Source organism: Haplochromis burtoni, unplaced genomic scaffold, assembly GCF_018398535.1.
Source record: "Haplochromis burtoni strain Fernald_Lab_line unplaced genomic scaffold, NCSU_Asbu1 Contig_10, whole genome shotgun sequence".
Taxonomy (NCBI): domain Eukaryota; kingdom Metazoa; phylum Chordata; class Actinopteri; order Cichliformes; family Cichlidae; genus Haplochromis; species Haplochromis burtoni.
The window spans coordinates 1,626,464-1,640,883 of NW_024582371.1; the positions used below are offsets into that span (position 1 = coordinate 1,626,464).

Sequence of the window (14,420 nt, forward strand, 5' to 3'; positions counted from 1 at the left end):
CAGCTCCATTGTACAAATGTTTTGACCCCAGATAGATTTGTGTGCTTATGAAAGAAAGTATACTGATCCAATATATGAAAGGTATTTGTATAGCCTTTCAGCTGCTTGCATAACTCTATTTGTGCATTTGTCCTGCTGAATTTGTAGCTTTGTTCACATCTAACAAAAAATGATCAGTCTCTAGTTTTTACGACTTTTTCATTTTAATGGAAAAAGGCACAATATCAACTAAAAAATTGAGAAAAAAAAACACATACCTGAAAATTGTAAATTGATTTGCATATTATTGAGTGGAAAAAAGCATTTTACCCCCTACAACCCAGCCAAAACTCTGGCTCCCACAGATTGGCTGTGTGCCCAAGTGACACGCAGATTAAAACCAGTCAAAGAATCAATCAATTACAAATACTCCTGATCGCAACTCATCATGTGTATAAAGCACACATGTCCACAGAATCCATTTCTTCCATTCCAACCTCTCCACCACCAAGGGTGAGACCAAAGAGCTGTCAAAAGACATCAGGGACAATCTGTAGACCTGCACAAGGCTGGAATGGGCTACAAGACCATCAGCAATAAGCTTGGTGAGAAGGTGACAGTGCCTCATGGCATGAAGATGATCAGGAGAAAGGCTGTGGGTCAGTCCAAAACTATACGGGAGGAACTAGTTAATGATCTGAGGGCAGTTGGGACCACAGTGGCCAAGGACACTACTGGTAACATAATATGCTGTAGTGGACTGAAATTTTGCAGGTCTCCCTACTCAAGTCTTGGGTGAGAGAAGCGGCCCAAAATCCCAACCACAAGAAGCATATTACCGCTGTGGTTGCCAACAGAAGTTTCTTCACCAAGTACCACTTCATGTTTTGCTTAAAGATCAAATACCAATTTCATACCAATTCCTTGCAAATCACTTTCTAACTTTCAAGTAAGGTGTTTTTCTGGATTTTTAGATGATATTCTGTTTCTCTTCATTAAAATGAAACTACCATAAAAATTGGAGGTAGTTCATTTCTTTGGAAGTGAGGAAACTTACAAATCCAATAGGGGATAATATACGATTCTTGCTGTTCAACAGTCCTGGGTCTTCAGTGTTGTATCTTTTGTTTCATAATGGGACAAAATATTTTGAGATGGTGAAAGATCTGGCCTTCAGGCAGATCAGTTCAGAATCTGGACTCTTTTGCTATAAAGCCAAGTTGTTGTAATAGCTGCAATATGCAGTTAAGTATTGTTTCATGCAAGGCCTTTCTTAAAAAAGACACGATGGATGGGAGCACATGTTGCTCTGAAACTTGTATTACCTGTCAGAATTGATGGTCCCTTTCCAGATGTGTAAGATACATTGGCACTAATGCACCCTCATACCATCATAGATGCCATATCCATGTTTTCCAAAAAGAATTCCACATTTAAATTTTTCTGAACACAGATCAGTTTTCCACAAGCTAATTTCAAATGTCCTCAGTCCATTTTAAATGAGCTTAACCCCTTAGAAAGTGTTTCAGGATTGTGTTTGCATATAGCTTGTCTTTGGATGATGGAGCTTTTACCTGCTTTTATGGATGGCACGGTCAACAGTTTTCACAGATAGTGGTTTCTGGAAGTGTCCTTCAGCCTATGCAATGACTTCCACAACAGAGACTTGTCTGTTTTCAAGGCAGTGGCACCTGAGGGTGTGAAGATCTTAGATTTCAATAGTGATTTTCAGCCTCGTCTCTTGTGCAGAGGAAATTTTGAGAATAAAAATCATTGCTTTGTTTTTATTTACATTTTACATATGGAGTGCAGGGGTTTTTATATTGTAGTCTACTGTTTATGATGCTTATCCATGCATATTTTCTCAGTTTGTTTTGATGTTTGTGCATCGCTTTGTAACAAAGTGCCTTGAAGCACACTATGTATTTATTTATTCAGTCTGATGTGGGAAAATGGTCATGATTTGTTTTGTAAATGCTCAGAAAGCCTCTCCACTACCGCACAGCCACTCAGTCCCTGCAATAGCACAGTGTGTGTTTTCATCTCTAATGATATCCAGGTGGAGCATAAGTCATGGTGACACTTTTATATATGATCGACTGTAGGTGCAGAGTCTGACTAAGCGCTAATAGCACCCTGAGGGGACTCTACTATGGTAATGACATTCTAGGCCAGCTATATTAACCAAGCACCGATGAGTGAAGTGAATGCATTTGTAATAAATCAAGGGCAAATGGTTTGTGTGGCTGTTTCAGAGGCGGAGGTAAAGAGATCACACCAGCATTGCCTCACGAGCGAGCCGTAATTTCTCTATCTGGGTGTTTTTCAGCATCAGGGACCAGTTCCTTTAGCCGCAGATTGCCTTACAGCTTGTAAATGTAATAACCACTGTGTCAGATTTCAGATTCCCGATGTGTTTCAGAGATTTGACAGCTTACCAGCAGCTCTGTCAAAAACACTAGGTCTTGACTGACCTGTGTAACATGATTCTAATGCAGTTGGCTTGTTCATTCCCGCAGGTCTGGTGATAGGCTATTCTATGACTCCACCCGTCCTCGACAGCCCCAAAGACGAACTAGTGATTGCAGCCCACACAACACTCACTCTTACATGCAGGTATGTGTGTCTTCTCGTTTTGGACTGACTACATGCACTTGTGCATGACAAACTGTGTGTTTTTTCAGGAAATTACAAAAAATCATCATTGATAGATTTAAAAAAAAAAGTGTTACTTGCAATCAACAAATGAGAAAAATACATTTCGACTCTGCTACAGTTCATTTTTCAGAAAAAGTTACCAGTTTTATTGCATCTTTCGTGAACAAAGGATCTGGACACTCATGCATTGCTAATAGTTTTCATAGCATTTTATACGTCTTACATTTGTGATGCAAACTGTCAGTTTAAATAAGAAAAGTCTGCACTTGTTTTACTCTGCTTTTTCTAAACCATATAAACAATGGGCCATGTCTTATAAGAAAGAGAGATTTTTTTTGTTCTAAAGCAAAGCCAGATCCGATTTAAACTGAGCCTCTGTCATATATGAATCAACTCATGATAATGATCCTATATCCCTATAAAATCTCAGCTGTGCTGTCTGCTGCCCCAAGCAGTCCCTCCTTTAACCATTTTGTTTTTGTGGTGAACAAAAAAAAAGAAGAAGAAAAGCTGTCTTTGCTAAAGCTGATATTATTTTTGGTCTTTTCCAGATTATTTCTCAGATAAATGTTTTCATCTTTAAAAAAAATAAACCTCCCATAAGGGAAAATTATTCACTGAGGCTGTAAAATACTTAAATTACCATCTGTCATGTTTGTGTCATTTCCAGCCATCACATTTTGGCACCATGTGCACATTTCTGTCATTGCTGTTTAGTGGAGCAAGGTGATGAAAGCATAGCTATCGGTTTTCAGGCGGCAATTATGGTTGCAATCGTAATGCCTCTGGGTTAACATAACTGAATTTATGTGACAAAGCTCAAAGCAAACAAGGATGTACAGATGCTCTGGAAAATTTATAGCACTACAAGTGCAAAATGCACACTCACAGTCACACAAACACTGTCGTTTTTTTACTTAACATGTAACAAAAATGTAATAATAATGTCTTTATTTAGCACAGAGTATTTTGACTGATAAGCAGAAAGAAAGTTTTATGCAATCAAATAATTAACATCACTAATAAACAATCTAAGAACAGGTAGATGTCAGCTAATGCATATCTGCATATTGTCTGCTTGGAAATGAAGAGAGACTTTATGACATTGGATACTTTGGTAAAATGGAATCATGTAAAAAAAGAAAAAACTAAAGGACCTAGGAGTGTACCTTGTGGTACACCACAAGTAATGTGACAATCTGAGTGTTAATTCCAATAATACAACTTTTCATTTTAAGTACTAAGATTAAATCTGTTCCGTGTCCTTTGACTTTTCACATCTCTTCAGGGGATCTAATACTCTGGCCTGGGCCTGGCCTGATCAGACTCTGGTTGGACGAGACCTAACCCAGCGTCACTCCCAGCTGGAGACCACCTCAGCCCCCGGGCAGAGGGTGGCCTTAGTCAGCGAGTGTCCGGGGAAGTTGGAATTGCCGTACTGCAAGAAGCTTGTCCTGAATGGGGCACAGGCCAAAGACACGGGGTACTACCGCTGCTCATATAAGGATGCCAAGGCCATCATTGAAGGCACCACTGCCACCAGCATTTATGTCTTTGTCATGGGTGAGTCACACAAGCCTGCAAATGTGCTAAAATTTCATCCCCTTGCTTGATCTGGTCCGCAGCTCTTTGGCTTGGCTATGTGGAACCTTTAGTCCTTATTTCTGTTTTCTTTGGTAGCCATCCTGTGGAAGCAGATCTCCTGTTTTGAATATTACTCTAATATCAAAGCAGATGCTCTGTTACTAGAAGTGGAAATTGTTGAGTTTGCCTCGGTCACACCCTGGAAGTTGGCAGGATTCAGATATTAGCCATGCAAAGCTTTTGATAAAGACAGGAATGGGAAGCTAATTAAAGCATTAATGCGCTATTTGTTTTTCGTAATATCGAAATGAATAACATATCAAAGAACACCAATGAAATGTGTTTCGCTATCAGTATTTTTTTGCCATATACAAGTTTCAGACTAGCTCATAGTTTGAACTTTAGAACTCAGGACTTGTCCCTAAGGGTTGTCTCTTTACTTTTCCTCGCTCCGTGTGCTGAGGGAGAGGAGGCACATGGAGAGACAGATGATTGTCATGGCGGGGAATCCTGCTGACCAGTCCACTCATGTGAAACGCCTGTTTATCCCCTCAGACAAGGTGCCAAAACAGTTTCCACAGATCTATCCGGGGGGCTGATCATAAGCAGATGGAATTGCAGCCATAAATCAGACCTAGTGTGTAGAAGGATAAAGGGGACACATGTGGATTCAATTAGACGGGCAGATGTCAGCCTTTTACTCCTTCAGGGCTCTAACGCTATGCTCTAAACGCGCATATGAGTGCAGACGTTGATCTGAATACATGAATATACTGTATTTTTACATGTGTAGAATAATGCAAAGCACACAAACACCTGCTCAGCCTGCTCTGCAACCTGTCCTCGCCTCAAGTAGCAGATCTCTTCCTGCAGTCTGATACCTACGGGTGATTTATTGAGAAGACGTTAAAGTGCGAAACGCTGTCTATTATTTCTGTTGCTTGTGTGTGTGTGTTCAGTCCACTGCAGGGCAGAAATATAAGCCTCTTGATATGACTTTTTGTTTGGCCTTGCAGAAGCTTAAAGTGATAGGTTTGAGTTGTGCAGAAAAAACAAGAAGTATGGAAATAACTGAAGGCTTATCATGCAAAACAAGACGTAAGAAGAAAAGCTCGGATGTCATATAACATATTTGCTGCTGCTCAAACATCGCCGGTACTGACAGCAAAGCGGGAGAGATAAAGGTTTTTATAATAACATAATCTCTTGCTGAGGGAATATTAGCTTTTATGGTGATAAGAGCTGCAGTGTAAATTGCCAAAACAATTGCTACGATGCCTCCCAAAGTCCTGAGCATCGGTAGCTGCAGCAACAAAAAAGGGAAGTATCAAGGTGTTAAGAATGAAACACAGTGGAGAGATATTTTCCATCACCAGAGAGCCTGAGGTGAAATTGTAACACTGTTTAGAGGATGATTAAACCTCTTGGCTGTCTGTCTCTCAGTTGATGTGTAATAGAGGTCCTTACCGCTATTTGCTAGGCGGGGACAGACTGAGCTGTTGGTAATCATGATAAACTACACATGAGGTGTGTCCTTGGGGGTCATTATCAGGATGGGGGAGATCTGGCTGGCCGTACATGAAGTTAACTCAGTAATAGCTGCCATTACCCCAGCTGCTATCGGGGTTAACCTCCCTGCTCCCTGTCTCTCTCTGTCTGCATCCAGACCCAGAGCAGCCCTTCCTCAACAGCGGCAGCGTGCAGACCATTTTCATCAAGAGCCATTCCACAGATGTAATAGTGCCATGCCTGGTCACAGTGCCTGATCTGAATGTCACCCTGAAAACGGTTTGTGCCCAAAACATATTTCTCACACTCTGTTCCTCCAGTTAAAGTTTTCAGCTGGTGCTTAAATTGATGATTTTAACAGCAGCAATCATTTTTGTGCGTTTAGATGTGGTACAATTCCTGGCCACTGGAGAAGGAGAGGCTGAGATGGGACAACAAGCGGGGCTGGTCCATTCCCAAAAACATCATAGACAAGGAACCTCTCCTGATGCTTTTTTGTGCTGCTATGCTGGGAGGCAATTGGTACAATTCGGACAGCTACGTGTTCCACACTACAGGTAAAACAGTATGTTTCCTCCAAAGGTTTCAAAAGTATCCTTAGGTATTTATCACAAAGTCCTACCAAATCGCAACAGCTGAACTCTTAGCTGAACTTTTAACTTCAAGCATTAAATGACACACCACAGAGCTTTGGGACACAGAGAAGACTGGGTCATTACTGTAACTGAGAACATTAAGCTAGTTAAAAATCTTGGGCAGATCCCTTGAGGTGGATGAGATCCGCTCTGAGTTTCTCATAGGTCTGGATTCGAGCCTGAACGATATAGGACTTCTAAGACTGACACTAATATTTGTTAACATAAAAATCTGATATATCAGCCAATATCTTTTTTTCTTTCAAGTACACGAAACAAGATAATGTGTCCCTGCTAAGATAATATAACAATGCAGGGTAAAAACAATCTTGTTTTTTTGTCACACGAAGTTGTGGATTACTTGTTTAGATCAATCGGTTGTTGTGTTAATGGCACTCTAAACACCTGCATTGCCAACAGGGAAGTCGCAGAGTATGCTGTGGTGGACAGACTATGCAACACTTGTAACATAGCTCAGGGGTGTTTCTCCAGTGTTTTTTTTTTCCTGTTTTAATTCTCATTGTTGTAAAATAAATGTAAATTATTTGCTCATATAATGTATCTGCAAATAGCTAATATCGACTGATAATATTGGCTGGGCGGTATTGAGCAACTTTCCTGTATGACACAGTTCTGCAACACCAAGTGCAAGTTATTACCTTTGGATTTGCAAACTAGGGTGGTGGTCCAACTTCGGGAGGGATCACACTGCTTATCCTCGCTGGGAACGTTTATCCCAGGGGAGTGCTAGGATTTAGGAAAGATAACACAGTTTACTTCCTGGTTATGGAGCAATGGCCCAGCTCTTTTCTTGCTTTTCCAGTAGAAATATTTGGGAGTTTGCCCAACCAGTCAATTTTTATAGACTTGGAGAAAGCATTCAACCACATCCCTTGGGATGTTCTGTAGGGTGCTTCAAGAGCTTTTCAGTCCCTGTACAATTGACATGGTTGGTTCACATTGCTGGCAGGACATCAGACTTATTCCCGGTGGGTACTGGACTGTGGCAGTGCTGCCTTTGTTACCATATCTGTTTCTTGCTGAATTTCTAGGTGCAGCCAAGGGGCAAAAGGTTTCAGGTTCAGTGGTTTCAGGATCATGTCTGTGCTTTTTTGACTTCACTGAGGGATGATTGCAAACTTGCACTGGGGCAGTTTTTCAGCAGTAGGGATAACAATTAGCACCTCCAAGTCCAAGGCCACGGCTCTCAGCTGGAAAAGGGTGGATTGCACATTCTGTGCTGGGAATGATTTTCTGCCTCAGGAGAAGTGCTGTTATCTCATGGTCTTGTTTACAAGTAGGGAAGAGTGGAGCAGGAGACTGACGAAAAGATTGGAGAAGCGTCTGCACTGATGCTGATGGTGTATCAGTATGTTGGTATGCTAAATTAAGAATAAGATGCAAGGAGTAGAAATGAGGAGCTCACGCTATCTCTGCTGTGGCTCAAACTGAAAGATTATTTCTATGTGGTCTTGGGAACACCTTGGCGTCCGCTCCCCCTCCCCAGAAGAGCTGGAAAAGGTGACTTGGGGCAAAGGAGGTCTGGGCATCTCTGATTAGACTGCTGCCCCTGCGACCCAAACCCGGATAAAGCAGCAGAAAATTGGATGGATGGGTGAACAGAGTTACAAAAACACTCCCGACCCAGGACAAATATTTGAATTAGATTTGACTCTCTGCTCTTGTTGAAAGAGAAATTAGCTAGAAAATCAAAGGTGGTGCTAGACTGACTGCCCTGTCCCCATAATTTTCCATGGCAGTCGGCGAGCCAATTAAGCCTTAATGTTGACAATTTCGAGGCTTTTATTTAATTATGTAATTTCCTCTAAAACAACTCCATTTTTATGTAAGGATAGAGTCATTATGTCACAAGCACTAAAAGAAAAGAAGAAAAGAGAAGCAGATGGAAAAGGAAGGCATAATCAAATTTTGAAAAACTAAGCTGAAAAGGCGAGAGACTTTATGTTGAGTTTCCCTCTCATAGCGCGTGAACTCAGGGTGATCCAGATGCTCTACGCTCTGTTGTATGAGCTCATTCACCTCTGTCTTCAGAGGGCAAATGGAAACTCATATTCACCGCTCCCAGCCAAATGTAATAGCCACATCAGTCACAGGAGAAACTCGGAGAGGCTTCACTCTTCACACTAATGGACTGCATAAACAATCAGTAATCACAGTCTGCCTTTTTTCTTTTACGTGCAAAGTCATTTCCATGCAGAGAGAATGACCTAAACATCAGATACACTGTCCAGTGTGCAAAACGGGATTGATGCTTCACTTCAGTTTTATTCACATATATAAACAAACACACACACACATCTAGATATATATAAAATTGTGTGTGTATGTATGTATATATAAAGTTTTAGAGTAGCCTGGGATGGCTTCTCAGGTCCAAAGGAAAGTCATTTCCTCAGGAAAAACTGCTGACAATGTCACTCTGACCTCTCTCACTGTCTCCCTACCTCTGTCTGGGTCTACCTCGCCCTTTTATTTTCCCGGACAGGAAGTCAGGTTTACGATGTCAAGCTGTTTCCTGAGGAGCCAGTACAGCTGTTAGTGGGGGAGGCCCTCACCCTGAACTGCACAGCGATGGTGGAGTTCAACGCAGGGGTGGACATCCAGTGGTCTTACCCAAGCAAACAGGTACTAGCAGTGCATCGCATGTTGTGTTAGTAAGAAGCAAACCTGAATTTACAATCACAGTTTGTTTCTCCTCACCAGGCGAATGACTTGGTGCAAGTTACCACCAACCGTGAATCTCTGTCTCAAGCCACAACGGCTTCTAGCGCCCTGACCATCCACAGTGTCAATGTCACAGACACCGGCCGATACACCTGCAATGTTACCAGCATGGACGGGACTTACACCCAACAAACTCAGGTCGTAGTTTATGGTAAGACTTTCTATTTTTTTGTCCATACATTAGTCTTCTTAAAGTTTGCATTAATCATCCAAATCTACAGTTATGCTGGCAAACATAGCAAATAATCCAGCTCTATGTGCAGTTATGGTCAGTCTCCACAATAATCCCTGTAATGAAAAACTTGACCAAACATCTGCCTCCATCTCACCCTGTCCTCAGCATCCTCCTCTGTCACGCCAATCAGTTGCATTAGATTGTGTTTGATGCTACCTTCATGACAATTGTAGTTTATAGTTAAGTTATAGTTTTAAGTTATTAATAATGAAGTCACATATTTAATAGAGGTAAGAATCACCCCACGATACCATATTTTGTTGGGATTAAATAATTTGCAGTGCCTCAATAATGCTATGCTTTTTACTAATAAGTGTTATGTCTTCCATCGGATGCCTCTGTGGAATCAAAAGTGAAGTGTTGATATTTACAATTATCATAATACTTTACTCACACTATGATATTATTGTGATTTTTAACTTTTTGCAACATGCCGAGTATTCCAATAACATATATTGCTTTCTGTTATAATATCTGTTTTATCCAATAAGCTGAAGTTATCTCGTTTCATCTGTTATTTTTGCTGCAAATGAGATTGTATAACATGCCAACATCAGCACAAAAAAACTGCCATAAATGTTGCCACTTAGCTGGCAATTACATGCAATCTACTCCTGATAATGCATTGGTTAACTGTGGTAAATCATCTGTTGCTCTCTACACAGACAGAAACATTTACACTTCACAAAAATTCACATTTAACTATTATATTTGCACTCTGCAACCTCCCAGGTCTGTAGGAGTATAACCAGAACACAGGCAGTTGAGTCGAGTCCCCTCGAGTTTGGCTCTAACGCTGCCTCAGGATTTCTGTGCATGAGATGAGCCATCTTGCACTTGCATTTACCAGAGTAGTTGGATTTATTTAATAAAATATCAACATTTTATTTCATAAAATATTAAATCGATATTTGGTATCGATTTGGTGTCGATTTTTTAAAAATCAAAATGAAACATATTACATTCATAAATTTTTCCTGCCACACATGGTCTTTATCACTGTAAAGCTTTATTTTCAAACATTTTGGTTTGTGATATTATGTGTGACGTGAAACAGACCAAAGTAAAAGGAGCATAACTAAACACAGAAAACATGAAAGGCGAACTCTGACATCTAAAGGTGCACCAAAGGTGTCGTATGCTCTCTCTTTGATGTTTTTGAAAAACTTCACTTTCAGATTTTTTCCAGAAGGAAAAGGGCTTTAAGGGCTTGCTCGAGTCTGCCCAGAGATCTGCTTGAGCAGTGTCTAACTCCAAAACCACGACACGTGCAACCCAGCGCACCATCCTTACCTCGTGGACAAGCTCTAGAAAAATACCTTAGAATTTGGAATTGAGCAGTGTTTATGGATTAAAGGGTTTTTTCAGATGAGGCAAAATAATTAATGTATTATTTTTTCTTTTACCAAAAATCAATCGAATATTTACTGCTGAAGGCTTAAAAAGTGACTTAAAGTCAGAACCAGAGGATTTATTCACTGAATCCAAGCTGACTACAGTGGAGACACGTATAACGCTTTTGATTGCCATGTTTTAAGCTGAGAGAAGGCGAGTGTTTCGTACTCTGACCTTAAGATTTTAAAGCCTTTTATGTAAACAACTGAATGCCTCTGATTCCAGAAGGACCATTTATCCACCTCGACCACAGAATTGGACCGATTGTGGAGATAACTGCTGGCCAGAAGTCATACAAATTACAAGTAAATGTCTCTGCCTTACCGGCACCCGAAACGCAATGGTAAGAGGAGTCTCATTAAATGTAATTGGAAATGTCCAAAAGCATAATTAGGCCTCGCAAATCTGAGATTTGTAGCTCAATTAAAGAGCAGGACATCTCAGTAGGAGCACATTTTGTGTATCTGTGTGTGCCACCAGGTATAAAGACGGAAAGCTAATAAACCAGCGCCCAGAATTCAAGATGAAAAGGATGAGGATGCACCCTAAACATGTTTTGGAGATTAAGGATGTTTGTCAGGAGGACTCCGGGCTGTACACGGTGGTCCTGAAAAACAGCGATGCTGGGCTAGAGAGGAAGCTCAACATAACGCTTGTCGTCAACGGTATGTGCGTGTTGCTCTGTGAACCTCCAGTTAAAATCCCTCCAGATATTTTAGGAACAAAGCAGCAGTGTAAAGTTATAGAGATTCCCTGCCTTCCCAAGTGAGGAAAGTCGAATTTTTGTAGATTTAATTTGAAAATCTTACAAAAGAAAGGAGCAAAAGAGTAAAAAAGTTGCATGAATCAATTATAAAGAGACCTCTATCTAGCATAAAAAAGTTATGACTTCCTGGAAAAATTGATTTATTAGCTCTCTTCTTCCCCCAGTTCCTCCTCAGATTCATGAAAAAGAGGTGGCAGATCCATCCAGCCCTTACCCCAGCGGCAGCAGCCAAACGCTGACGTGCACCGCCTACGGTGTCCCTATTCCCAACATCAGCTGGCAGTGGAGGGCCTGGGGCCCCTGTGTCCTCAACAGCACCCAAAGCAGAGTGTAAGAAAAACCCCAGCCCCAGACTCATTCTTATATAGCACTGGTAGTTTTGCAACTGTGTGTGTGTGTGAAGATAAGGTTTCATCAGACAAGACAGGAAAGGCGGGAAGAGCTGTGCATGAAGCGTTATGTGAGACCAAATAACAAGAAGAGGTCAGTGTGAAATTATCCACTGGCTCTGAGTGAACAAGAGAGGGAGGAGATGATAAGAAGAGAGAGAAGGGGGCAGCGGGGCGGGTGGCTGTGGATGAAAAGAGCTAATATATAGAGGAAGGTAGAGGGGAGGTAAGGAAGGAGGAAAGAGGAGACTAAAGGAAAGTGTCTGCTCGATGTCCAGCCAGCTTCCTCCCCCACACAGTAATAATGTGCCTGTCACTCTCCTGTGCTATGGTCCAGCTTTGTGCATAAGCAAAGACACACATACAGACACAACACACATGAAACGCACATAAATCTCTCAGGTGTGATTGAAGCTAACTAGAGTGCTACACAATACAAATACACACATAAAACATGCAATCATACTCACTTGTTTCCTATTTCTTTAGCCCCAGTGTTTTGTGCGCTTCCACTGAATATTGCTCTAATATCCACCTGCCTCTACCGTCTTCCTCCTAGGCTTAATTTTGGAAGATATTGCTGTTCTGACCTTTCCATGTCAACATGCAACATGAGTGCAGCTGCAAGGTTTCGATCCTGGTCTAAGAGGCAGTCTGAAACTCACAGCAGTGGCAGCTTTGGTTTAATTTTGGCTGAAAGTGCTCCGTTTTTATTTTGTTTTAGCCACTGTGGATCTAGTATGCCATTTCATGGACAGTGAATTCTGCCTCTATTTTTTTTTTTCAATTTTCTTTGAATATTTTGAAATTCCTTGTCCATTGTGACGGTCCGAAATACAGCAAAGGGCTTCCAGCTAAACCTGTCCTTCCTCACAGGCTCCTGTTAAGTGCAGCAGCACAGTGTGTTCCTGATGAAGTGTGCTTGATGAAAGAAAGTAATTTTACAATATCAGGCGTTTGCTTTTGTAATCTCGGTGGTGCTGGTCTTTTTCTTCAGAGCCTGAGAAATTACTTTCAGGAGTGCAATGTCTTGTCTGATGTTATCTCTGTATGTGTGTGCTTGTTTGTTGCATATACAAATCTGCTCATAAAGCACATTGTGGAGCTCTCTCATTCATGTGGCAACAGAAAACAAGTGAACACAAAAAGCAGGCCCTCACACAGTTTTACGATTGTTTTTAGTTAAAAGGAATGGTCTGCTATCGATATCTGAGCTCAGTGACTTGTTAAAAGTGCTGCGAGGCTTCTATGCGAAATATGAAGCCTCATCAACGTAGCTTAGCATCGAGACTAGAACTAGGAAAAGCTCACAAGTAGGTGGTTTTAAGGCGGCACATCACTTCTTCAACAGTATGGATTAGACAAAGGAGGTGTAATATCCTAATTACTGAGCCATAGACGTGCCAATAAGAGGAGTTTGAAAAGTAATTTAGGAGTAAGAGAAAAGGCTTACTGCAAATTATTCTGCCTATGGTCCAAATGTTGCGTGCGATCTCTTTACGGTCAGTAAAAGGATATTGTGTTTTATAAATTAGTAAATTTCTGCCTATCTACAGTTGTTTTGAATTGCACCTCAGCTTTTTGTATACTGCTAGGATAAAGGGAAATAGGTGTACCTATTTATTGAAATAAATATGGTATCTAAGGCAAACACAGAGTTTGTACCTTTATTCTTCAACACAGGCTGAACTCTGTCAGGCAGCTTTCTTGACATTTCTTTAAGTAGTCTTCAGGAAAGGTTCTCCATGCATCTTGAAGGACATTCAAAGCACTTGTTTGGATGTTCCCATATGGAAAAGATATATATAAATCTTATAAAGTTTGTATCTGTCTTGTGTGAAACTTGTATGAAAAGCATACAAGAGTGAAAACAGATATAAGATCCCTTGAAAAATTATATAATGAAACTTGTATGTTTTGGATACTTACTAAAACAATATATGAAAGTAATGAGAAAGTGGCCACTTTCATGAGTAAATCATATAAGTTTTTACTATTTCTTTTCCATATGGGTTGGCTGCCTTTTGTTCTGTTGCCTGTCAAAATAATGTTGAGGTCCGTGCTCTGGGAGGGCTGATAGTGTTCCACAGGTATGCTTTTCATGCTGAAAGATGAAGCTGCTGTCAATCAGACACTCTTCAGACGGCTCAAATGAAAATCTGATGGTATTTGATTTCTGTGCTTATAACACCACTGGCTGAAATGTGTTAAGTACAAGGGCTGGGCAAGCATCCAATGTGCAAAGTACAATACTGTAAATTGGTATTTACAAGTTATCATTTTTTCGTATGCACATTTACCATCAGTAAATTATGTAGAGAGTAAAATGAATCTGACCCCTGTGGCCTTCTGCTAATGCAGAGTAGTGCAGATGGGTGAAAATACTAAATAGAAATTTCATTAGTTTTCCTGTGATGTTCGCACTGCGGATAGTCATAATTGATAGAGTAATTTGTCCATTAACTGCTAGGACACTTAGGACATAATTGCATTGGCTCAGGGCTTCAAGCTGATGTGAAATGCTA

The 14,420-nt window shown here is 40.8% G+C and overlaps 1 protein-coding gene across 2 annotated transcripts in view; it reads left to right on the plus strand.

Moving 5' to 3' along the window:
• Nucleotides 1-14,420, plus strand: part of flt4 (fms related receptor tyrosine kinase 4) — a 51,726-nt gene that overhangs the window by 20,175 nt on the left and 17,131 nt on the right. For both annotated transcript variants that reach the window (XM_042228879.1, XM_005927926.3), the window contains 9 exons: nucleotides 2,499-2,595; nucleotides 3,926-4,200; nucleotides 5,888-6,009; nucleotides 6,116-6,287; nucleotides 8,872-9,011; nucleotides 9,090-9,261; nucleotides 10,966-11,083; nucleotides 11,221-11,405; nucleotides 11,671-11,836. In XM_042228879.1, coding sequence (XP_042084813.1) covers nucleotides 2,519-2,595; nucleotides 3,926-4,200; nucleotides 5,888-6,009; nucleotides 6,116-6,287; nucleotides 8,872-9,011; nucleotides 9,090-9,261; nucleotides 10,966-11,083; nucleotides 11,221-11,405; nucleotides 11,671-11,836 — 1,427 coding nt within the window. In that variant the 5' untranslated portion in view covers nucleotides 2,499-2,518. The remainder of the gene's footprint in view (nucleotides 1-2,498; nucleotides 2,596-3,925; nucleotides 4,201-5,887; nucleotides 6,010-6,115; nucleotides 6,288-8,871; nucleotides 9,012-9,089; nucleotides 9,262-10,965; nucleotides 11,084-11,220; nucleotides 11,406-11,670; nucleotides 11,837-14,420) is intronic.